This window comes from Piliocolobus tephrosceles, chromosome 3, assembly GCF_002776525.5.
Source record: "Piliocolobus tephrosceles isolate RC106 chromosome 3, ASM277652v3, whole genome shotgun sequence".
Taxonomy (NCBI): Eukaryota; Metazoa; Chordata; class Mammalia; order Primates; family Cercopithecidae; genus Piliocolobus; species Piliocolobus tephrosceles.
This window is the reverse complement of record NC_045436.1, coordinates 121,073,009-121,098,975: the sequence shown is the minus strand read 5'-3', so window position 1 is coordinate 121,098,975 and position 25,967 is coordinate 121,073,009. Positions and strand designations below refer to the sequence as shown.

The 25,967-nt window shown below is 37.1% G+C and overlaps 1 protein-coding gene across 1 annotated transcript in view; it reads right to left on the bottom strand.

Annotated features, from left to right (window-relative positions):
* TMPRSS11F (transmembrane serine protease 11F) overlaps positions 1-25,967 on the bottom strand; it is a 71,786-nt gene that overhangs the window by 2,558 nt on the left and 43,261 nt on the right. The window contains exons 4-9 of the mRNA XM_023232166.2: positions 19,435-19,502; positions 17,533-17,696; positions 15,184-15,222; positions 13,850-14,051; positions 9,641-9,900; positions 3,948-4,090 (exon numbers count right to left, since the gene is read on the bottom strand). Of these exons, the coding sequence (XP_023087934.1) occupies positions 3,948-4,090; positions 9,641-9,900; positions 13,850-14,051; positions 15,184-15,222; positions 17,533-17,696; positions 19,435-19,502 (876 nt within the window). The remainder of the gene's footprint in view (positions 1-3,947; positions 4,091-9,640; positions 9,901-13,849; positions 14,052-15,183; positions 15,223-17,532; positions 17,697-19,434; positions 19,503-25,967) is intronic.

The following is a 25,967-nucleotide window of genomic DNA, read 5'->3' as shown; positions in this document are numbered from 1 at the left end:
TTCCAAAAAACTTAAGGGGGAATACTCCCAAACTCATTTGACAAAGTGAGGATTAACTTGATACTAAAAGCCAAATAAGGACACTACAAGAAAATAAAATTACGGGTCAATATTCCTGATAAACATAGGACGTAAAAATCCCTAACAAAATACTCCTGAACCAAATTCAACTAGATTAAAAGAATCATTCACTATCATCAAGTGGGATTTATCCCTCAGATGCATGAATGGTTCAATATATTTGAATCAATAAGTGTGATTCATTACATTAACAAAATGAAGGCTAAAAACCATGATCAATTCAACAGATGCAGGAAAACCTTTTGACAAAAGTCAACACACTTTTGTAAGAAAAGCTCTCAACGTAATAGGTATATGTCAAACACAATAAAAGCCATATATTGGCTTTTATTATTAAAACCATAGTAAAATGTTTAAAGTGTTTCCTGTAAGACCAGGGACATCAAAAGGATGTCTACTCTGATTTCTTTTCAACGCAGTTCTGGAAGTTGTCACTAGAGAAATTAGGCAAGAGAAAGAAATAGAAGACATTCTAATAGAAAAGGAAGAGATGAAATTGTCTTTGTGTGTTGACAACATGATCTTATAGATAGAAAACTCTAACACCAACAAAAAACTGTTACAAGAGATAAACAAATTCAGTAAGTTTGCAGAATACAAAATCAATATGCCAAACTCACTAGTGTTTCCATATACTAACAGTGAGCTATCTGAAAAGGAAATTAAGAAAACAATCCATTTACAATAGCAACAAAATATAAAACACTTGGGTGTAAATTTAACTGAGGAGGTGAACACTTTGTATACTGAAAGCTATAAAATATTGAAGAAAGAAGTGGAAGAAAACACACAAAAATGAAAAGATATTCCATGTTTATGGATTGGAAGAATTATAATTGTTAAAATGTTCATTAAAATGTTAAAATTATCATTGTTAAAATGCAATCCCTACCAAAATTCCAATGCCATTTTTCACAAAGAGAGAAAACAATCCTTAAATCCATATAGAAGCAAAAAAAACCTTGAATAGTCAAAATAATTTTGAGCAAAAAGAACAGACCTAGAGGCATTAGACTACCTGGTTTCAAAATGTCTTATAAAGCAATTGTAGTCAACATAGCATATTACTGGCATAATAAAAGACTCATCAACTAATGGCATAGAATAGAAAACCAGAAAAAAAAACCCACATATTTATGGTCAATTGATTTTTTGACAAAGATGCCAAGAATACACACTGAGGAAAAGATAGTCTATACAATAAATGGTGCTGGGAAAAGTGGTTATCTATATCAGAATAATAAAATTAGGCTGGGCATGGTGGCTCATGCCTGTAATCCCAGCACTTTGGGAGGCTGAGGCAGGTGGATCACTTAAGGTCAGGAGTTCAAGACCAGCCTGGTCAACATGGTGAAACCTCGTCTTTACTGAAAATATAAAAGTTAGCTGGGTATGGTGGCGCATGCCTGCAGTCCCAGCTACTCAGGAAGCTGAGACAGGAGAATAGCTTGAACCTGGAAGGCAGAGGTTGTAGTGATTCGAGATCGAGATCGTACCACTGCACTCCAGCCTGGGTGACAAAGCGAGACTCTGTCTCAAAAAAAAAAAAAAAAAAAAAAAGAAAAAAAAAACTCAAAATGGATTAAAAACCTAAACTTAAGACCTGAAACTATAAAACTACTAGAAGAAAACAGAGGAAACACTCCATGACATTGGTTTGGGCAAGGATTTTCGAATATTACCTCAAAAAGTCAGGCAACAAAAGCAAAAATAGGCAAATGAGATTTCATCAAACTGAAAGGCTTTTGCACAGCAAACAAACAAAACAAAAAAAAAACAATAAAGTGAAGAGACAACTCACAGAATGTGAAAACATGTTTGCAAACCATATATTTGATAAGGGCTTATATCTAAAATATATAAAGAAGTTAATTAACACACTAACAAAAAATAAAACAAAACAAAACTTAATTTTAAAAAATTGGCAAAGGACTTAGATACCTCTCAAAAGAAGACATACAAATGGCCATCACATTCATGAAAAATAGCTCAGCATTACAAATCATTAGGGAAATGAATTTAAACCACAAGGAGATACATCTTTACTCCTGTTAGAATGGTTTTTATAAAAAAGATGAAAGTCAAGTATTGATGAGGATGAAGAGAAAACGGAACCCTTATACGCTCTTAGTGGAAATGTAAATTAGTACAGATATTATTGAAAACACTATGGAGGCTCCTTATAGAACTAACACAGAGCTATCATATGATCTAGCAACCCCACCTCTGGGAATATATTCAAAAAATTAAAATCAGTATGTCAAAGGAATATCTGTGCTCCCATGTTCACTACAGCATTATTCACAATAGCCAAGATTTGGAATCAACCCAAGTGTTCATCAATGTGTGAAGAGATAAAGAAAATATGGTGTATTTACAAAATAAATATTATGCAGCCATAAAAAGAATAGATTCTGTCCATTTGGGACAACATAAATGAATCTAAGAACATTATGCTAAGTGAAATAGGCCAGGTACAGAAAGACATATACATCATTTCACCTATATGTGCAATCTAAAAAAGTTGGATTCATAGAAGTAGAGAGTAGACTGATGATTACCAGAGCCCTAGGGTAGGGCTAGCAGGGTAGAGAGTGAGGGAAGGGGGAGTTGCTAGTCAGAGGGTGCAAAGTTTCTGCAAGGAGGAATAAGTTTTGAGATCTACCGCAAAGCAGGGTGACTATGATCAATAATACTCTATTATAGACTTCAAAATAACTAACAGAGTAAAATTTAGATGTCTATCACAAAAAAAGTTAAGTGAGGTGATGAATATGTTAATTACTTTTACTTAACCATTCCACATTGTATACATGTATCAAATGTCACATTGTACTCCATAGATGTAATACAATTATGATTTATCAATAAAAAATAATAGAGAAATCTGAGCTGGAAAAGTAGAAGATGGAAGAAAGGAAAGGATTAATGAACTGTGAGAAAACAGAGGAATCAATGGACAATAGGTGTCTATGAAGTCGAAAAAAGACTGTTTTTCATTTAGTCAGTCAACACATATTTTCACCAGTCTGTTTCAGGTGCAGTAAATAAAATAGATTAAAATATGTCTGCCTTCATGAAGCTTACATTTTAGTTAATGGAGAAATAGGCAATAAGCTAGATAAATAAAAATACTGCCTACTGCATGGTGACAAAGCCTAAGGAGAAAAATAGAACAAAGAAAGGACACAAGGAATATCCGCGTAGGTTGTGCATGTTGGGAATGAGAGTTGGTAGACTAGGGTATAACATAGCAAGTGTATCTAGGCAAGCAGTAGTTAAAAAGCAAGGGGGAAACACTGGGGGATAGGAGTCAAAAAGGAAGATGTAAATAAGTATTTTTGGAGATGGAGCAGTTTTTGATAACAAGGCCCATAGTGTGACTCTAAGAGGAAGGTGTGAGGTGGCTGAAGAGTATAGAAGGTCACTGGAGGAGAGGAGGTCTAGGAATTAAAAGTCCAGCATTTAAACAGGTCAATGTTGCTAATGCAGGGCTACTGCAGGCCTTTGCAGTAGATCTCAAGATCTACTGAAAAGAAAACCTGTTTCAGGTGTCGCTGTCATTAAAAAATGCAAGGGGCGAAGGGAAATGACTGGGAGGCTGGGGGATGAATAAGTATAATTATGGTATTGCTTTTATCTCATTACATTAAATGAAATAATGTATACAAAGTGCTTAATTTTTGGCTTAGCATATATTAAACACTCAATACAATTATTATTATTGTTATAATTATTAAATAAACTCAGTTCTTGGTGTAAGAGATGCCATTTTTTTTTTTTTCTCCTAGGTAAAATATATGCCAAACTCAGAAATAGCTAATGGAAATTTTCCCCACAAACTTTTGGCTTTACTTTAAACATACCTTACATGCATCTATTTTTCCTTCCATGAATCCAGCACATAACATTCCCGGAGTTATCAGGCCATCATACACATCCTTTCTGTTACACACATCACTACTTATGGTTTCCACTCTGGCTTGCCGAAGTTTATTTTGTATCGGTCCTATTGCACAAATGGACAAACAAATAAACGATATTCCTCAAATACAATTGTATCTAAGACATAAAAGACATTTAAATTGTACATTTTATATTCTCAGTAGCAAAAACCAAAGATTATTTTATTAACATTAGGTATCATCTTATTTTCTATGCCATAAATGTTTACGTGCAAGGAGCCATAAATATACATGTCCCAGTATTACATCACATTTGTAGATCTCTCAAGGCTATTAGGAGCCTTAAAACTACATGTGAAATATTAAATATGCATGCATTTTTTTCATGAGGAAAGGGTCCGTAGTCCTCATTAGATTCTCATAGAGGTTCATAACATTGGTCTTGCCCAGATGCCACATTTTCCATATAAGGAAACCATGGCCCCTGGAAGTTCATTGACATTCCTAAAGCTATTCAAGTAGAAACCAGGACACAGCTGCACAGATCTCTTCACCCTACTCTACTCTGTCATGTATTATTTAGGGGTGTCTCACAGCATGGGAAGCAAAATGAATGCCCAGTATGTGCTAGTGATCTGATGACAACACAGAATGGGGCTGGATGTTAGGAGGAGAGGATACCGCCTAGTTGAATACAGAAAATAAGTAGTTTAGGGCTCCAGGTTGAAGCTATTGGTGAGTAGCCCTGTGCTAGCTCTAAGAGACTTTTAAGAAACTCTCACAAAGCCAAGTTGGATATGCATGGAGCATTTGGAAAACTTTTCATATAATAAAATTCTGTCAAAAAAAAAAAAAAAAACTAGATTAAGATATATTAGCACTAGTTGACTGGGCGCCGTGGCCCACGCCTGTAATCCCAGCACTTTGGGAGGCCGAGGCAGGCGGATCACGAGGTCAGGAGATCGAGACTATCCTGGCTAACATGGTGAAACCCTTCTCTACTATAACACACACACATTAAAAAAATTAGCTGGGCGTGGTGGCGGGCGCCTGTAGTCCCAGCTACTGGGGAGGCTGAGGCAGGAGAATGGCGTGAAGCCGGAGGCCGAGCTTACAGTGAGCCTAGATCAGGCCACTGCCCTCCCGCCTGGGTGACAGAGCGAGACTCTGTCTCAAAAAAAAAAAAAGATATATTAGCACTAGTTTTTGTTTGTTTGTTTGTTTGTTTTCAGGATATCCTTGAAAGAAACTTAAGTGTCTCTCTCTCTCTTTTTTTTTTTCCAGGTTCTAACTCTTACTAGTTTATTTGAAAAAAATCCTGGAAAAAGCTCTTGGATGTAACAATAAAAGGTGAATTTTTCCTTTTAATGCAGCCCTGTAACACACATTCTCAAACCTCATGTCATCCAATAAAGCTTTTGTATTTTTTCTTATAATTCATGTGTATGAATGCATAGAGCTGTCATTTTTTAAACGAAAAAATACAGAGTATCACGGTCTTTTTGGATTTCTTTTAAGGCCTTTCGATATAGCCAAGCTGAAGTAATGCCTATGCACTGTTTTGTTATTATGGTAATAACAAGTTCTAGTTTATAATAATATATAGCACTTAGTTGGGACTAGGAGCAATGATATACTGCTTTTTAGTAACTGATGAATAGTATGTTTTCGTATATTTTAACTAGAAGTGAGGAGAAAAAAGAAACTATTTTTAATTTATATAAAACATACTCTAATAAAGTATATGCATAAAATGATATATTAGATAAGAAGAAAAATTAAAAAGAAAACAGCTTATAATATTCCTGTTTAATTAGAGTTCCTAAATATAAAAACAAATGAAAGTACCTTGTCATTTAAAAAATCAGCACATTATACAACTTTTACATATCTCAGAGGAAATAAAGATCTTGCGACACTGTTCTGAGGAATCGTTACCTTTATAAAAATCGAAGGCTTAATTTTGCAAATACAACTTTCAAGCTGTATGAGCAAATTTAACTTACATGAAAGGCACAAGATAACATCACGTTGAAGAACTTTATCTGTAAATTTCTTAAAGTCTAGTCACAAGTTACTGGAAACTTTACAAGGAATCACAGAACTGTTCTTAACACGATATCCCGATTCATACTGAGAACTGCATACTCTTTATATCAGAAATATAAATTGAAGTAAGAGTGAAGATTTAGAGAGAGGACAGTTTCTTATTTTGGATGCTACCCGCTTTATGCAGTGTTGGTTACTCAGAGCAGAAAATTAAAATTGAATTATTTTTCATTTTCTACAGCTTATCTGCTGTATTTTCAGTTTGTAAAAAAAAAAAAAAAAAAAAAGTCTTTTCACGTTACTGCAATTTTTGAAGAGTCAATCACTGAAAGAAATTTTAAAGTAAAGTCCTGCTCTACTAGCTTCCTACATTGGAATACAAGAATACAGGAAGTGCTTTCAACAGGAAGTTACATAGTTTTACAGTACAACCTGTCTAAAAGACTTGCAAGGGACCGATACAGTGACTTTATCTCTTCGGATCAGGCAGAAGCAGAGGCAAATGAAAAATGATCTTTAAAAAAAATAACATATTCAAAACATTCCTGTATGAAAATGAATATTTGTTTGCACTTAGATTTAGTGCTATAGAGAGGAACTGAGGCACAATGAAACTAAGTGCACAAAGGGAACATGTCTGAAATAAAACAATTTTCAATGTGACTGAAACTCTTCGCCATTAGATATGACTTATGATAGGGTTGGAGAGCTACTTTTTCATATTAAAGAACATTACAAACACTAGGGACTGGCCAAGCTATGTTTTATAAATAATATGTAGGGTGATACTAAAATTATATTGCAACTAAAATTCTGGTTTTTAAAATCACTTATAATTTTGATTTTTCATAAAATTACTGGCTCTTTTGCTAAATTAAAATTAACTTCAAATCAATAACATCTTATTAAATTTCCGGAGGACTGTTAGTTTAGCAATGTTAATGTACATTTCTCAGTTTCCCAAACAAGCTCTACCAGATACACATATTTTCTTCATTTATGTCAGTATGAGATGTTCTTTCCATAGAATTTAAAGCATTTCTCGAAAAGGTTGAATATGATTCTTCAAAGAACAGCTCTTCTAATGGCGACTTGGTAGAAACAGTAATGTTGTCATTGGAAATATGTTGCCTCGGATGATAATTGTTTGCTTATTCTATTCTTCATGACTCTAGCAATGCATGCCATCTACGTACTTGCTGTCCTTTTGACTCTTTCATTTCAGTCCAGTGATTGAGTTCTTCTTCTCCAGAGCTGTTGAGACCTAAAGAAATCCAGCCTATCATCTCTTTACTTCTCATGCTGCGTTTGTTATACACAGACAGTATGAGTGTCACATCAGAAAGCTGAAATAGGGCTCCTTGAAAAACAAAAGTTTCCTTGTACACTGGATTTGGCTGCCCTTTGCAGATGGGTATCTTGCATTTGGGCATCTCTGGATCCATGGATTTCAGCAGAGTTAACTTAATATATGTATTGGGTGGTCTATTTGCTGCCAAATTTTTGAAGTGGCTGCCTTTTATCACTTCTGCTGATAATCTCCCAGTTGTGGCATTACAAAGCAGGCTAACGAGAATTTCTGGAACTGAGCCATGTTCAAGAGACTGAATGAGGATGTACTTTCACTACATGACATTTCTGACATTCTCATTTGGGAGTCACGGCCAAATTTTATCTTGTGAATTATTCCTTGTACTCTATTCTGAACCAAGATCTGGAAACCCTCCAATATTTTCAAAACAGAATTGCTTATTAATATAGAGAAAAAGAAGCAGCATCAAGATAATACCCCAACAGCTTACAAAAATCCAACTGCCTCTGGAGATACTTTTCTAAAACAGGTAAGTTCATGAACTCTACATGTTCTCTCTCCACCTTCAATTGCCATGATGTGCTTGCCATGGAACGCACCAGTTGATGATGAAACTTAAGTATTTCTTATTTCTCATTAAAACATTCAGTTAATCTCTTTTTCTTCCTTCCTTCCTTCCTTCCTTCCTTCCTTCCTTCCTTCCTTCCTTCCTTCCTTCCTTCCTTCCTTCCTTCCTTCGTTTTGTTTTGAGATGGAGTCTTGCTCTGTTACCAGGCTGGAGTGCAATGGCACAGTCTCAGCTTACTGCAACCTCCACCTCCCAAGTTCAAGCAATTTTCCTGCCTCAGCCTCCCAAGTAACTGGGACTACAGGCGTCCACCACCATGCCTGGCTAATTTTTTTTTGTATTTTTAGTAGAGAAGGAGTTTCACCATGTTGGCCAGGATAGTCTTGATCTCTTGACCTCGTGATCCCCGACTCAGCCTCCCAAAGGGCTGAGCTATCACATCTGGCCTAATCTTTCTCTTTAAAATAGAGTGAACTAGTACCTAGAAATCTTAAGTTCTGGTATTTAATTTATACAATTACTAGACTTGATGTCTTTTAACACCTCTAGCAGGTTGGACACAGGAAAAAGACACAGATTTTATTAACTAACCAAAACAAATGCTCAAAATATTTACAACCCATTTTAATGTTTATGACCATCATAAATTCTCATATAATGAGAAAGCATTAAAATAAAGGAAAAAGCTATCATTACATTTGTGATTTAAAGTACATGCTGATTAAAATAAAATATATGTGACTTAAAGTATATGCAACGTATTTATATCCAGGAAAGACAAAATTTGTGATTACTTACTGCCTTGAACTCCCGTAGTGTTCTGTCCCTTCTTATATTATCTGATGTAGTTGTTTTTTTCCTTCTATATTAGTCTCTTTCCCTGACTTTTTTTTTTTTTTTCCACTGCTCCAATTGTGGAGATTTCTTTCTTCTTTTTTTTGTAGACGGAGTTTAGCTCTGTCACCCAGGTAGGAGTGCAGTGGTCCGATCTTGGCTCATTGCAACCTCTGCCTCCCAGGCTCAAGCAATTCTCCTAACTCAGCCTCCCAAGTAGCTGGGATTACAGGTGCACACCACCATGCCCAGCTAATTTTTTTGTGTTTTAGTAGAGATGCGGTTTTCACCATGTTGGCCAGGCATGTCTGGAACTCCAGACCTCAGGTGATCCACCTGCCTCGGCCTCCCAAAGTGCTGGGATTACAGGTGTGAGCCACCATACCCGGCCACCACTGCTCCAACTGTAAACTCAAAGACAGGACCTGATTTTTACTTTTTAACCCCCAGTCCCCTGTTCTGCCCAAGCCCACACACATTGAAAACACCATTACTTTTATTAAAAGCTTAAGAAGGATTCCTTTAGATAGCTCGTTTGATCTTAAGACATTTTTGTGATAAGAAAATTACATTGGGCGCGGTGGCTCAAGCCTGTAATCCCAGCACTTTGGGAGGCCGAGACGGGCGGATCACGAGGTCGGGAGATCGAGACCATCCTGGCTAACACAGTGAAACCCCGTCTCTACTAAAAATACAAAAAACTAGCCGGGCGAGGTGGCGGGCGCCTGTAGTCCAAGCTACTCAAGAGGCTGAGGCAGGAGAATGGCGTGAACCCGGGAGGCGGAGCTTGCAGTGAGCTGAGATCCGGCCACTGCACCCCAGCCTGGGCGACACAGCGAGACTTCGTCTCAAAAAAAAAAAAAAAAAGAAAATTACATTGAAACTACTCACCATCATCTACAATGGATCCAAATCCTGTGACAAACACGCTTGTTTTAGGTGGCAACTTTATAGACGAATCTGGGAGGCAAACTCTCCGGACTGTATTTGAAAACTCAACTCCAGTAGTGAGCTGAGCCAAAGCAATGTCATTTTCATTTGTTTCTCTATGGTAATTCTCATGAAGAATAATTTTCCTCAAATTTCGTTTCACTGCGGGTGGTGTTATAATTGTACCAAAAGTAGCAATCCATTGAGTTGGGTCTTTATTTCTGCAAAATATTAAAAAGCAATACTTGTGATGCTTGACTTAATTCTGTAAAAAAGAATGAGACTGTATTACTTCCCAACTATCAGTATTATGCTCCCGAAACATCCTCTTGGTGAGAAAATTTGTAGTTGATAACATAATAGGAAAGAAATGGTTCTTAAAATTACTACAATTAATTATGTACAAATAATTAATAAGTATGATTAATTTCCAATTTTTAAAGTTCTTGCTAGGAACTCTTCAGGTTCTCTTTTTTCCCTAATTTCAACAAACTGTGTAGAAATTAATTTTGATTTGTTTTGGATAATATACATACTAAGAGGCATTTTCTCTCCAAGTCACATCTTCCACTCATTCTTATTTTATGACTCACTTGTTGGTTCTTATTTTACTGGGTTTTACTGTGATCTTTGAAGTGAAGTGTAATTTGTCTGCTTTGCAAACCTTCATGTATACACAGGGTTTTTTCTCCACCCTACGCCCATATTCCTCCCTGATATACAAGGATGAAGTAATCCTAACTCAAATTAAGCTCCCACCACCCATGGATCTGGCCTGGTCAGTCCCTCTTACTAGACTTTGAGTTCTCCTTTCACATAGATGCTTTTCTCTCCCACAAGGTTTATATCACCAGCAAATTCTACCTAGCACTATCATCTCTTTACCTCCTTATGGTCCTCCAAAGCCCAGTTCCTTCTTTTTAAAGTTATCCTCATCCTGAGTGACTGGAAATATAGAGTAACTTAAAATTCTATGGGTGAAGAAGAATTACTATGTTGCTGAATCATCAACCTTTAAATGTAATTTTAAAAACCTGAAAGATCAGTGTTTTCCTAAGTGCTGCACTTCTCTAAAAATGAGCAGGCAGAGGCTGGGTGTGGTGGCTCATGCATGTAATCTCAGCACTTTGGGAGGCTGAGGTGGGTGGATCATGACGTCTGGAGTTCAAGACCAGCCTGACCAATATGGTGAAATCCCATCTCTACTAAAAATACAAAAATTAGCCAGGCGTGGTGGCACACACCTGTAGTACCAGCTACTCAGGAGGCTGAGGCAGGAGAATTGCTTGTTGAACCCTGGAGGTGGAGGTCACAGTGAGCCAAGATCGCGCCACTACACCCCACCCTGGGTGACAGAGCAAGACTCTGTCTCAAAAAAAAAAAAAAAAAAAAAAAAAAGCAGGCAGAGCCCAGGGAGATGTGAGGGGTTCTGCTCTCATCTATTTTACTTCTTTACAGATTAAGATAAGATTTTATTCAAACCAGAAACCTTAGGACTGACTAAAAACTAGGCACTAGATACTAGAATTCTCAGAGATACAAAGACATAATATGACTTCAGGTCTTAAGGATTTCACAAATCAATCAGATAGAGAATAAAAATTATACCATCCCTTTATGTACTGCCAATGAGAGAGGAAGCCTCACATGATGGGACAATTCAACATGTTTTATGAATAAGAAAATCAAGGCCCAGAAGTTCAGTGACTTGTGCAGGTGAGTGACACTCCACTGTTTAGTGCCAAAAGGAGATGATCCAGGTCTCTTTCTATCTTTTCAAGAGTGTTTTCCCCACCCACACCATTACACAAAGACTGGAATCATTTTTCATAGATATAAGGGTGCTAAGATTTGTCTTAAATATGATTTTGAAAATACGTTATTTCTGCAGAAAAAATAAATTTATAAAAATTTAAAGATGTGAATAATGCAATATCGTCTTCAAAGTACCACGTAGTTTTCCTTCACAACAGTATACCACATTGTGCGATTACATGAAATTATTAATATATCACTTCTAGATTGCACTCTTTTTTCTCTAGGATCATCACTTTACCCAACTCTTTTGGATTATTATTATCAGCATAAAATATGCTATTGTGTGTCTCCCACATTTTAAAAAATCTTTCCTTTAACTTCACAACTGCCATCAAGTGTCAAATTTGGTCTGATCCCTTTCATTTAAAAACTTCTTAAAAGTGGTTTTAAAACTGACTGCATCTAATCCTCCTTCCATTCTCTATTGAATCCATTCCCATCCCTATCACACTAGAAAAACTTCTTTTATCAAGGTCACCAGTAATCTCTACTTCATCAAGCTCCATGGCCAATTCCCATGTAGGTCTGTGAGTACCCAGAGCCTGCACTGGACCTGCTGAAACAAGTATTTCAATTGCCACAGCTTATATTCTTTACTAAATATTAAGTTGGAATTCTGGATTTGTTTATTTTTAATTTACATAAAGAGAGATCAATTATAAACTAAAATGGAAGACACTCTCACAAAAACAGAAGTGCAAAGATTGGAGGACTGTGTGAATATGAAAAAATTAGAAAATCTTCACAAGTGAGTGGGACTCAAATTTACCCATAAGTCATAATGCCAGTTATTTCAGGAGCTGTAAATACACATGTAGAAGTGAGTCCCTTTTCTCTTCTCTTCTGTGAGGAAGCAACAGATAATCAACTTAGTATCTTGGAACCATCAGGGATGTTACCCTTAGAAGGATGATAAAGTGCCTCCCAGAATCACCAAGGATAGGCTCCTTTTATTATTATTATTATTATTTTTTTTTTTATTATACTTTAAGTTCTAGGGTACATGTGCATAACGTGCAGGTTTGTTACATATGTATAGTTGTGCCATGTTGGTGTGCTGCACCCATCAACTCGTCAGCACCCATCAATTCATCATTTATATCATGTATAAATCCCCAATGCAATCCCTCCCCCCTCCCCATGATAAGCCCCAATGTGTGATGTTCCCCTTCCCAAGTCCAAGTGATCTCATTGTTCAGTTCCCACCTATGAGTGAGAACATGCGGTGTTTGGTTTTCTCTTCTTGTGATAGTTTGCTAAGAATGATGGTTTCCAGCTGCATCCATGTCCCTACAAAGGACACAAACTCATCCTTTTTTATGGCTGCATAGTATTCCATGGTGTATATGTGCCACATTTTCTTAATCCAGTCTGTCACAAATGGACATTTGGGTTGATTCCAAGTCTTTGCTATTGTGAATAGTGCCGCAATAAACATACGTGTGCATGTGTCTTTGTAGTAGAATAATTTATAATCCTTTGGGTATATACCCAGTAGTGGGATGGCTGGGTCATATGGGCCCGGGTGGATAGGCTCCTTTAATAAGGTGTAGAGTGCAAAAGTAGTGTCACCGGCCAGGCAAAGGGTCTCTATTTAGAGTTTTGTCTTTGAGAGTTTAAAAGGAAAAACTTTCTGTACCATGATGGTAAAACTTCAGGGAAGAAAAACTGTGTGTTCCTGACCTCCTTGGGCACTAGGGTGCTGTGTATGTCTGTGTACATGAAATGACACAGCTGAGTTTTAAGGGATACAACCATGAAAGCCCAGAGAGATTTTGCTGGGCTGTACTTAACCAGTCTTGAATACTGTGAGGGGAGTAAGACAAAGTAGCAGGTCTCTCCCACCTTCCACACACCTTTCTGGACCATACAGGCCTGCAGGGTTCCTAGAGAATGCAATGAGAAGCGAGAACTTCAAGAGGGATATCTGTGACTCTTTTCTTATTCATAAAGTGATGGCAATGCTGACAGTGGGAAGTTAGAGGGATTAATTGGAAAAAAAAAAAAACAAAACAAAAGTAGCTGACTTTCTTCTTGAGTATGTAAGACATTAAACTTGTTACATGTGTAATAGTCTTTACACTACAATAATCTACTTATTATTTTATATAATACATGGTAGGAAAGACAGCACTAGGTTCATGAGAGAGGAAAATATATGAGAACTATAGGTGACAAAACCCAAGCATCATAGATAGGGCATAGGGGAAACATAATCCATTTAGGGGACAGCAGGGTCTACGCTGAATGGAGCAAAGGATAAACTGGCAAGACTGGACTCTTCTGATGCACTAAATCAATGGCAGATGAGGACTGTGAAAAGAAGGTTCACAGCAGCCTTGGTTAACTTACCTCCGAAAGCAGTGAGCAGCTGTGAGCAGCCATGTATTACTGATGAGGCTGGCTCCACACTGATGACCTGACCCTATGAGCTGGAGGCTGGCCTGCCACGGCCATTCCCCTTCCATAGCTGTTTCCCTTCCTTGGACAATTCTTTGAGTAGAAGAGGATGCTGGTAATGGCATGTTTGAAGATGTCATCCTTATTCCACAGCCTGCCACAGAAATACATGATCGTTCGTATTCGTAAAAAGGAAGAAAAAAGTATATTCTGATTTGCTTTGGTTATAGACAATCCTTTGTCCCTGCTACCTTGTGAACCATTCATAGCACTCAGCCTTTGGGCTTATTTAATACAGGTCTTGCTGATCCTATTGAGATTCAGAAGAAATGTTCACTAACATTTCAAGGCATTCAGACCAGGAATTAACTTCTGTCTCTCCTTATAAAGCATATATAGATAATTCATCTAGCACCAAAAATGTATAGATCCTCTGCTATGTGTTTTAGATGTGTTTATAGCAACATACCTTTCAGATGAGAAAGTTAAGCCTTGAAGAGGGAACACTGCTGGCGGTCACCCAGCTGGTAAGTGACAGAGTGGGATACAAAATTAGGAAGACCCACACCAAAACTAGTAGCAGTATCCTTATTACTGAGAGACAGCCCAATACTAAATGTGGGTCATGATTTTCCCTTAACTAATGACTAAGGAGAATCAATTTATTGTGTTTGCAAATCCCTGTATTTTAACAGATTCAAACAATATTGACCTTTTTGGTCTTTTAAAACTTGAAAGACTAGTTTAAAAAAAAATTCTTCTTCCCTGATATCAAACCCTCAATTGACTAGATTTCAAGTCAATCTTAAAAGAGACCTTAAAGTGTTACAACATTTTTAATGGACATGTTTGTCCACAGTAGACCTTGGTTGTGTACCAATGCTGGAATGTGGGGTGCAGGGCAGAAGAGGAAGAGAATTTACATAACAGATATTTCAATAAAAATGCAAGGAAATTAAAAAAATAATTAAAGCCTACATGTTACCAGTTTAAAACACTCTCTTGAATTGTCAGATAATATTAAAAGAGCTATTTATAATGAATATTAATATCATATCTAGAATATTATGTAAGGTGTTTTTAACCACATCTCATAGGTCATATAAAGTTAAAATTGTATTTGGTATAAATTTATAAATTTAAATACTAAAAATAATAAAAAGACTTACAAAAATATAAAATGAGTCTTAAAAAGCTTGGTAAACCTTACCGCTAACTTTTCTATAACTTTTTTTCATGATCTTTCACTGTGAAATAAAGAGTTAATTGTGAGTTTTGGAACTTACGACTGTTGAGAAGATTCCTCATCTTTCTGCTGTCAATCGCTGGAATAAGCAAAATATGAATTAGCTGGCAGAATAATATATTCCCATTTTCATGTTACCTTATTCAATTGGTCATTAATAGAAATGTGAATTATCCAAAGCATACATATTTCAAGAGAGCATGAGATTTTTCATAATCAAGTAATATATAAATAACTCTTTACTCTGATTTTATTTTTGGTCCAAATTGTATAATTTACTTTAAAATTAAATCAGAGAGCATTTTATTTCCTGATTTTGCTCAGGAAAAAGAAATAGAAATTAGGAAATTAGGAAATAATAAATAAGGATAAATGTCTCTGACTGCTTTCTTTGGGAGCTTCAGTATAATCTGAGGGAGCAACCTCCAATTCCTATCACTATTGGTGTTTACCAACCTATGTGGTTTAGGCATATTCCTAATGGCCAGTCTGAAATGGTAGCTCTATGGAGCTAAATGCATCACAGATCCCTGAGGGCCCAATTTCAAGGCCCTGATCTAACAGAGTAGGAATTTAGTCAGTGCAGGTTGATAACCTTGTCTCCCTGAGGATTCTCTCTTGTGAATGGCTTGGATGGTTGTGGCTCAGGTAGCAGGCACTAGAAGCATGAAGTTCTTTCACATACAACCAGTCCAGAGTTCCCAGTCACACTACAGACTTTCACTTCATTTTATGTTTCCCTTCCGTGACATCTTTTTTCCCTTCAAATTTATTCATTCATGTTCATTTTAATTCAACTACATTAGATGTTTGTTGGGTGATTGGTTTTCTGTTTGTCAGTGAGAAAATGAGAATTACAGTGATTTTATCAGGAACACTGACTTCTCCCCAGAAAGGGATGCAAGCCCCAATTCCTAATAGAGGTTTCATGGATATGTCTCTTTATTTAACAGAATACATGTAGGTGGCAGAAGAAAACATATACAGTTAAATATTCATTATTGAGCATGGTCAGAGAATTTAATTATTTTGGTATTAAAACAACTTGTATCATAAAAAAATCATTGTATGTAACCAACAATGACAAAATTTTTTAATAAATTGTACAAATAAGACAGTCTACAACAGTAACAACTCAGTAAACATAGCATAATGTCACTTTTATAATGGATATTTTACTTTAGGATATATGATTGTGGCTTAGGGACATTTATATCATCAGGAATTGAGATTTCCATGTATAGAATGCTGGAAAATACTTATACTTTGGAATATAATTGATTAACAATCAAGGTGGATACTATATTCTCCATTATTTCTAATTACTTTATGAGAACATAACAATATTTGTGGGGATTCTATCTCAAAATATATTTAAAGAACTTTCCTGATTTCTAACAACAAAAGAATTAACTTTAGATAGCTTGTTTCCTAAATAAATATGTGGCTATTGGGAAGGGAGAAGTCTTTTGGGTCCAAAACACAAGCCTCTCTCCCATCTTTTTTGTATTAAATTAGAAGTAACTAAACTTGGAAATACATAACAAGAAGCAATGAATAGAGCTAGAACACCTATCACATGTGAGATGTATGCTAGTGTTTGAGGGAGGGGTAAGAAAATAAAAAGACACAGTTCCTGCCCTTGACGTTTAAAATTTTATTTAAAACACATTATTTTACTACCTTCAATTACATATTGGCATAGAAATGAGCTTGGATTCCAACTAGCTGTAAAGTAGTTTGAATTTCAGTTTCCTAATTTGAACTTCCTTTTCTTCCACTTTGGGAGGAAAACAAAACAAGAACTTTCCTATTTCGTTTCATGAGGAATAAATAAGGAACGGATGAAAAATAGTTTTAAGTTGGAAACAAGCTAGAGAACCTCTTTACAGTTGATGCCACTGGCTCTTCCTACAGGGGTAAACCTTCATAAGTGTGTCTTTCTTTGATACTATAAAAAATAAGCCCCAGAACTGATCTGTAAAGACCTCTGTGAGTCACAATACCTGTGTCTAATTCTAGCCCCAAGGTTTGCTAATCCCATGTCTCACATCTTCCTTGAGTCTCAGCTTCTTTACCTGTAAATGGTGAAAGTAATACTTACCCTTTGGAACTTTTGTAAGGACCCAATAATATATGATATGGAAAAAAGTTTAGAAACCTTATAAAAAGCCCTAGTAAAATATGAAATAAAACATGTTTTAATACTACATTTTGCCTCACAGTGGAAATTTATTTTAGTTTTATTCTGTGCTGATATTTTTTATATATATATATATATATATATATATATATATCTTACTATATGTATATATGTTGCTTATAAAAATTAAAGAGGATCATAAGAGGAGGGAATCACAAAAGTGGCAAATAAAAGTAAAAGACTTACGTGTGAGTCTAAATGATGATTTGTTTATGGTCAAAGACAACTGTTTGGTCTTCAAACTTTGATATAAAGCCTTTTCAATTTTTTTCTTGATTTGTTCAACACTATCAGTAGATGGGTATCGAAACATGAGCACTGTAAGAATGTCCACACCTTGTTCATCTGGACTGAAGAACAAAAAAGCAGATAAAAAATACCATTTATCTAATCATTAATGACTTTAACCTATTAGGACTCACATTAAACTTTAAAAACATAATGCATGATATATGTGCATACCAGATTTTTAAATTATCTCTAGATACAGAGATTAAAAATGAGTGTGTAATAACCAGGAAGTGTTGGAAGCACTGTAGAAGAACTAAAGACAACATACTAGAAATATTGGATAAAATACATACCTGAAAACAGTTGTTCACTGTCTTTACTTAGCTCATAGTTTAGAGGGGCTTGTGGGATGAGATGTTTGTGAAATCATGCTTTATACATACTTAAATGGCTTGCTTTTTAAGGCAATTTTAGCAAAAGCTGTAACTAATGTCATTATTCTTTAGAAATGGTGTGGCAAGGAGGATCCTTTTGTTTACCAAACCCAGTTTCCTTTGTCTCCTGAGCACTGTCCATTTCCTGGACATTCCTGAGGTTTATTGAAACTTTCTAATGAATCTGGTCAATGAGATATGGAAAGAAATAATGTCCCCCACTTCCAGGTCTGGCTTCTAATAAAACCTCTCATAGCATTTTCCTGCTCTCACTCTTCCCTTGTCTGCCACCAGATGCAGAAGATCCAGTGGGCAGTTTCATTTCATAATCTTAATTGGCACCCACACCCTTGCCCCAACTTCTGATTCTTTGGACTGTACCATAAAAATGAAATAAACCTTCACTATATTAAAGCACTGACCTGTTGGGGTCTGGTGGTCTGTTAATAGATAAATGATTAAAGAGAGCAGTTATAAAAGAGAATCATTTGATAAACAGTTCAAACGTATAAATTTACATTGTGATGTGCGGGGTTAGAAAGCCTCAAGAAATCTTTTGAGAATGAATTTAATTTGAGAGATAAAAGAAAAGAAGAGAGGAAGAAGAGGAGAAAGGGAAAGAACGAGAGAAAAGTGGAAAGGAGAAAGGAAAAAAGGTAAGAAGGTATGAAAGATAGAAGTGCAAGAGAAAAAGGAAAGACATAGGTTCCTTAATCATTTAACCATATTTATATTTACTTTATCACCAAGAAGTGAAGCACACAAATATTACAAATATATATATATACACATGTTATAAATATATACACATATATAAATATATAATACATGTTACAAATATATATATATACACAAATGTATATATACATATATACGAAGACATATATCACTATGGAATCTAAGCTTTTTAGACAACATGTAAAAACATTCAGGATGGATTCTGTAATTTTAGTCTTTTGATAACTTTATGATTCATTTTTGTATATTAGTTTTCACCAAAGCATCAAAATGAAAAGCCACTTTATCAATAAACATGCACTGTCATGAAAGAAAAACTTTACTGAGGAGAAAGTCATTGTCTGATGGTGGGGTAGGCTTAAAATGAGGAAAATCAAAAAGACGTTAAATTCTACTTAGCCCCTAACTTAAGAGGCCGGGGGAAGAGGGAATGTCAGCTGTGTCATTCCCCTGTTTCTTGTATTTGTTTCCTCTTTTTCTATCCAATAGCTGAGATTTTCTTGTCACAAAGCACCTTACGACTTTCTATTGTGATTGAGGAATAAGTAGGAAACCTTGGGCTGCTCAAGATTTATGAAATCTGTGTGTTGCTGTAAAGACTTGCTCAGGGCAGCTAAGCAATTAGGTTCATCAAATACCTCATCTTAACAGTATTAACTTGAAATTACAAACCAAGTTTACATACCTTAATTTGATAACATGAGATTTGATAAATCGACCGTCTACAGAAGAATGTCGAAATATCCTAGATATCTGATTTTTAAAAAATAAGTATTAGTCTTCAGAACTTAAAAGTAAAAGAAAAATAATAATAATTTTAAAAAAGAAGTGTTAGTCTTAAGAAAAGTGTTATTCCTTGTCTTAGCCAGATACTTAGGCAAAAAAAAAGATTTTCAGCTTATTCCCAGTCATGTTAATGGGTATACTGACAGTTGTAAGACTAAACCTGGGGCCTAATCTTTGTGGAACCAAATAACCGCAACGAAATTGTTCAACTTTGCTAAGCCTCTGTAAAATGGGATAACAACAATATCTGCCTTATACAGTTGATTTGAGAATTAAGTGAAATTACATCACACATTTTACACCTTGTCTGGTATCTATTAAGCTATTGATAGTTTTAAATACTATCAAGTAAATTAAAAGTACATGCTATTTTTTAAGATAGCATCCTCATTTCTAAGAAAGCCTACCTTGTTTGCTGCACTCATCCCAAATATGGTATCTTATCAGTATTGATAGAATTTGTTGATTTCTTAAATGATTATGTCATCACTAGACCATTTGACATGACTTGAAATGACTTCTGCCATGTGACTCTGACACCCTCACTTGTTAGTCATCTCTATGAGAGACAGGATTTCAAAACTGGTACTATGCTTGGGAGTAAGTTTCACCACACTCTTACATCATCAGCATTTCATTGCTTAGCTTTTCCAGTCTAAGCCATTGGAAATTTTTCAATATTCAGGAAACTGATTTCCTAAAGCGTTCTGATTCCAGCTGGCTATTGAGATACTGCCTTTTTGTCAAAAAAGCACTGGGCTAGTTGGGTGTGGTGGCTCACGCCTGTGATCCAAGCACTTTGGAAGGCCAAGATGGAGAGATTGCTTTAACCCAGGAGTTCCAGGTGAGCCTGGGCAACATGGCAAAACTCCACCTCTACTAAAAATACAAAAATTAGCCAGAGTCATAATCTGTTCTCAAAATAAATAATAAATAGATAAAAAAAATTTAAAAAGCACTGGGCTGAGAGTTATAAGTCAGAATAACAGGTCGATGTAAGTTTACATAAGATCTATTTCCATGGTAAATTTTGCCCCCAATTTCTACATCTTGTTAGGAGAAGGAAAGTCTCCCTCCCCACAAGATTCCTTCCTCTCCCTGAATCTTCTAATGTGGTAATAATGCCCAGTAGACTTTACCTCCTAAATGTTAAATCCACTTCCCTTGATTCAATCCCATTGCTATGGTCTCAAATCAGCTCCTTAGAGACTTGTATCTGGGCCTTTGCAGCAGCCTCCTCATGGCATGTTGATGTGGTTCTACCCTATCTTCTGTCCCCTCAGTTGTTCCCTCCGAATGCTGCAACCAGGATGATATCTTTAAAATGCAAACCTGAGTATATTAGACCCCTGCCTCAAGCTCAATATTTCCCTCAACACAATCTTATCCCTTCATTGGTCCCTACTTTGCCCCATCCCTACCTTCAAAGTCTTCTCTCTCTCTCTTCTCTCTCTCTCTCTCTCTCATTTTAAGGTGTTTATTTTGTCAAAGCTTATATGGCAATATCCTAGATAGGACTTGAACAGGTACTTAATATATATTCAGTGGCAAGACTAAGCACATTAAGAGAAATAAAAGAAAACTAGGTCACCAATAACAGTTTATAGGACAATGAACCACTTTCCTGGGAGAAGAAAGATATCCAACATAAGAAAGAATAGGCTGGGCGTGGTGGCTCACCCCTGTAATCCCAGCACTTTGGGAGGCCGAGGTGGGTGGATCACAAGGTCAGGAGGTTGAGATCATCCTGGCTAACAAGGTGAAACCAGATCTGTACTAAAAATACAAAAATTAGCCAGGCATGGTGGTGGGCGCCTATAGTCCCAGCTACTTGGGAGGCTGAGGCAGGAGAATGGCATGAACCTGGGAGGTGGAGCTTGCAGTGAGCTGAGCTTGCACCACTGCACTCCAGCGTGGGCAACAGAGTGAGACTCCATCTCAGAAAAAAAAAAAAAAAAGAAAAGAAAAGAAAAGAAAAAAGAAAGAACAAGGAACACTTACAGAAGGAAAAATCAAATTTACATACTTAGAAATCATGATACAGTTAACAGAGAAAATTTTGCTCAAAGTTATACCTACTTTCTTGATTTCCATTAGGGTAACACAGTTTCTCAGAATAACCATGGAGACATCACCTTTCCACCCAGAGTCAAGAGTAAAACCTCTGTCCAAATAACAAGGTCACCTTCCATGCTTAATATAAGGCATATAATTATCATTTCTAGCTGAAGGCTGGTGATAATTTTTCTACTTTAACTGTATTCATTGAAAACTGTTATTAAAATTCCTGCTGAAAGGATAGCAACAGCAACAGCTAAAGTCATTCCACAATAAAAATCAACTGTCTCGTCAAAACATCCCCAACAGAGTGCACTGCATATGAGGAGTTTTATTCCATCAGTTGTATGGTCTGGTGCTCTGGTCTGACGATATCAGGCAAAATCGCTCCATCGGTTACTTCTCTTGCTGGGATAGGTAGCTCTGTTGGGGTAGCTATGGTCTCTCTGCACCCTTTTAAACTTGCTCAAACTTGTGCCTGCTCTGCAACTCTATGCTAGTTTATTCTCAAAATGTATGCTAAATAGAAGAGGTTTTGAAAGACACGCTCAATCCAGACCAGAGTCCTATTATCCCGTTTAGCAGCAAACATCAGAGATACTCCCATGGGAAAACAAAAAAGGTTTTCCCATAACCAATGGCAGCCAAGATAGCACCAATCTTCCATTTTCCTGTGCCTCTCGTGACTCTACCAAAGGTACCTGCAAGTGCATCAAGTAGATGAAGAGGAGCAAAAACAGGCATCATTTGGATCATAAAGGGAAATAACATCTTTGTCAATGGTAAATATATAGGCAACTGCACTCTTCAAAACTACAAGTAAAAACACTTGCTGCAAGTGTACACACACTGGCACACAGAAGAACAGTAAAGTGGGAGCACCAAGCCTGCTCATGATTCCTTGTTGCCACAGCATTGCCCACTCGTACACTGGCTGCCATGCCAAAACCAGAGGGCAACCATCTTGACTACAAAGGCCAGTTCACAGATGATGCCCTGAGCTTCCAACTCTGTCACATTAATCAGTCCTGCAAGAAACGTTCCAATCTGAAGCTTGTCACTCAGTCTACACCATGAGCATAATTGGATAGCCGGCTGGATGTAGGAACCCCACTCCTGGGAAAAGTCCCTAGTTCAACCTCCCCAAGTATTGATAATTTTTTTTTTTTTTTTTTTTTTTTTTTTTCCGCATGTAGAGGAAAAGAAGTGCAGACAGGAAGAACCAGGAAGTGCTGTTGGCCCAGGCAGATTCTAAACCTCTAATGTCCACAGTCTACAAGCAAGAGTACATTAAGGCCCACACAGACTGCATTCCCTGTGATTCCAGTGATAACTTAAGGCAAGATGATGCCCTGACTTTTGTAAATATCTCCTCTGCAGCCAGAACAGAAATGCTGCTAGAAGAGCAAGAATGAAAATCATCACATAAATTTGGGCCATCCTGGTGACGTCAGGATCCCCTTAAGAGCAGGAAGATGCTGTCAGTATTGAGAAAGATGGCCCGGCAAGGAAGGCAGCACAGCATCAAGATAAGGATTCCTCTTTGAAGTATTCTCCCCACACATTTCAGGTTCTTGCCTACAAAGGATTGAGACATTAGCTTGTCACAAGGGGAGGCTAATCCAGTTTTAACTGAAATCCCAGTATCATTCACAAGTGTAACACTACCCAGCTTGACTGCCCAGATGTCCACAGAATATCAGACAGATGATGCAAATAAGAAAGACTATCAACTGTACAAGGAACACCAGGCTTTGAACAAGCACTGCCAGCTCCTGCAGCCTAGCACCTTAGGTAGTGGGCGGTTCGCCGGCAGGCTCCACACCATCCTAGATGTTAGCCAGGGCTCAATGTCATTGAGGGGAGAGGGTTCTGTGGCAGCCAGGATGAGCGCATTGGGAAATGGAAGATGGAAACAGAGACAGGAGGCTGGGCTGCCCTGCCCTGTCCTGGCCACTAACAAACCCAATGGAGGCACAGCCCTCCCGGGAAGCGGTGGATGGCCCTCTGGCCTCTGGCTGCCCCTATCCCACCCTTACTCCCACCCGCTTACCTCTTTTGTACCCCCTCCCCTCCCCTGAGCCTAGTCCAGCTGGAGAGGGGCCAAAACCTCTTATCTACTGATTTAATTTCTCTTTCCTAATCACAGTAGGCTGGTTCACACCTCTGTGACTGTGCACATTCATTTTCCTCTTCCTACAACGTTTTTTTTTTTCCCCCTGGCAAATTTCTTCAATTACAACTTTACCTTACTTGAGAAACTCCAATGACAATTAAGTTAGCTCTAACAAGCCCTTCTCAAAGTTGAACACTCCTTTATTTGGGACACCCTGTCATCTTGAATATGATTTTATTATATTAATAACAATTATCACACTGGTTTACAGTAGTGTCTCTCTCACTCTAGACTGTGAACTGTGTAAGGCAGGGAGTGTGATTTATGTTTGTATATCCAATGCTCCACACATTGTCTGGCCCATGGTGAACACACAAGCCATGTTTGATAAATAAATGAGTGCACGAATAAATAAATTAATGAATTAAGAATCAACAAGATGGTAAAGGGAAGAAGATGGTAACACATTGTTTTATCTGCAAATCGTGTTGCCAAGTGAAAGTAGAAATCTGTGGTCATCTGCAGAAAAGTGGGACCCAGGAGACCCCAGTGGTGACCTCACATGTTTGGGTCATTCCTCAGGTTTGGATCAGTTCTGAGTCATGACACTTAGGATTTCACTAAGTTTCCCTGAGTTCATTTTGTTTTTATCATTCAGGAAACAGGAAGAAAAGATGACTTTTATGTCTCTAGCACTTCTGATAAACGTCCTCTGAAATTCTGAACTTTGTACCTATGACACTTTGGGGAAGGATTTGGAGTCTTATTATATTATAGTATAAGAAAATACCAAGATTCAATTCAAACTAAAATGTGATATTAACAAACCATGGTCCCCCAACACATCAACCTCTATTTTAAAAATGGCATATGCTGGTATAGTACAATACTGGTGTGAACTTTACTAAAAGCTTACAAGTATTAATTCCATACTACATGGCAGGCATTGGGCTGATTCTTTTGTTTAAAATTCAAACCATCTTAGGAGGAAAAGTATCATTCTCAACAGCTCCATTTGATAGATGAAGAAACTGAGACACAGGATATATAATCTTGTCTGAGTTGACAGAAGAAATGGTGGCTCTGTAATATGAACCCAGGGAAGCCATCTTTAGATCTTGTGTTAAGCGCATTAAGTGACTTTGACAACCTTGAATTAATTACATATTTGAAGACAGATGTTAAAGTTGGTGGGAGACAGGCAGGTAGAAAGGTCATGGTGAAAGAAACCCTTAAAGAAGATCTCAAAGTCATCTTTTATTCCCTGAATATAAATCTCTTAAGAGATAATCTCTTCAGAGTTTGTTTCCTGCTTCTCAGTTTATCTTTTATTTATTTATTTATTTATTTTTATTTTTATTTTTTTTGAGACGGAGTCTCGCTCTGTCGCCCAGGCTGGAGTGCAGTGGTGCGATCCCAGCTCACTGCAAGGTCTGCCTCCCAGGTTTACGCCATTCTCCTGCCTCAGCCTCCCGAGTAGCTGGGACCACAGGCACCCGCCACTGCGCCCGGCTAATTTTTTGTATTTTTTAGTAGAGACGGGGTTTCACCATATTAGCCAGTATGGTCTCGATCTCCTGACCTTGTGATCCACCCGTCTCGGCCTCCCAAAGTGCTGGGATTACAGGCTTGGGCCACCGCGCCCGGCCTCCTGCTTCTAAGTTTAACAGGGGTAGGGGAACTATTCCTCTTCAGATACCTAATCATTGTTATAACTAGTTTCTGGAAAGTTTAACTCATATTTACATTTTTCTGTTGGGAACTCAGTACTATGATGCTTGTAATATGATCCAAACTACAAAAACTAATTGTATCCTGTCCCTTTTTATAGTTCAAACCTAAGAATAGATCATTTTACTAGAGATGATTCTGTTTGAAACAAGATAGTGTGTGCTTGTGGTAAAATGGGGAAGAAAACTTCACCTTAAAATCAGATACCAATTGTAGTCTTTGGTTTGAACTCCCGTATTCAAAAACAAAATAACATATTTGAAATGATACATATGGCTCTGACTAATTAGCTTCATACCCATCCAGGTACTGTTTTTGACAAGTTTGAGCTTGCATCTTTCCTTTGGTTGTGAACTAAATGCAGACTAAGTCCTCAAGGAAGATCAGCAGTTACTGCATGCCAGGTAGGGAATCCCTTTTGAGGTCCACCCATGAAAATACTCAGGCAGTTCATGCAAATTTCCTGCTACTGTCAAGGGAATATGTGCCAGCAGAGAGCGAAAACACCAACAAAACTGATTCTTTTC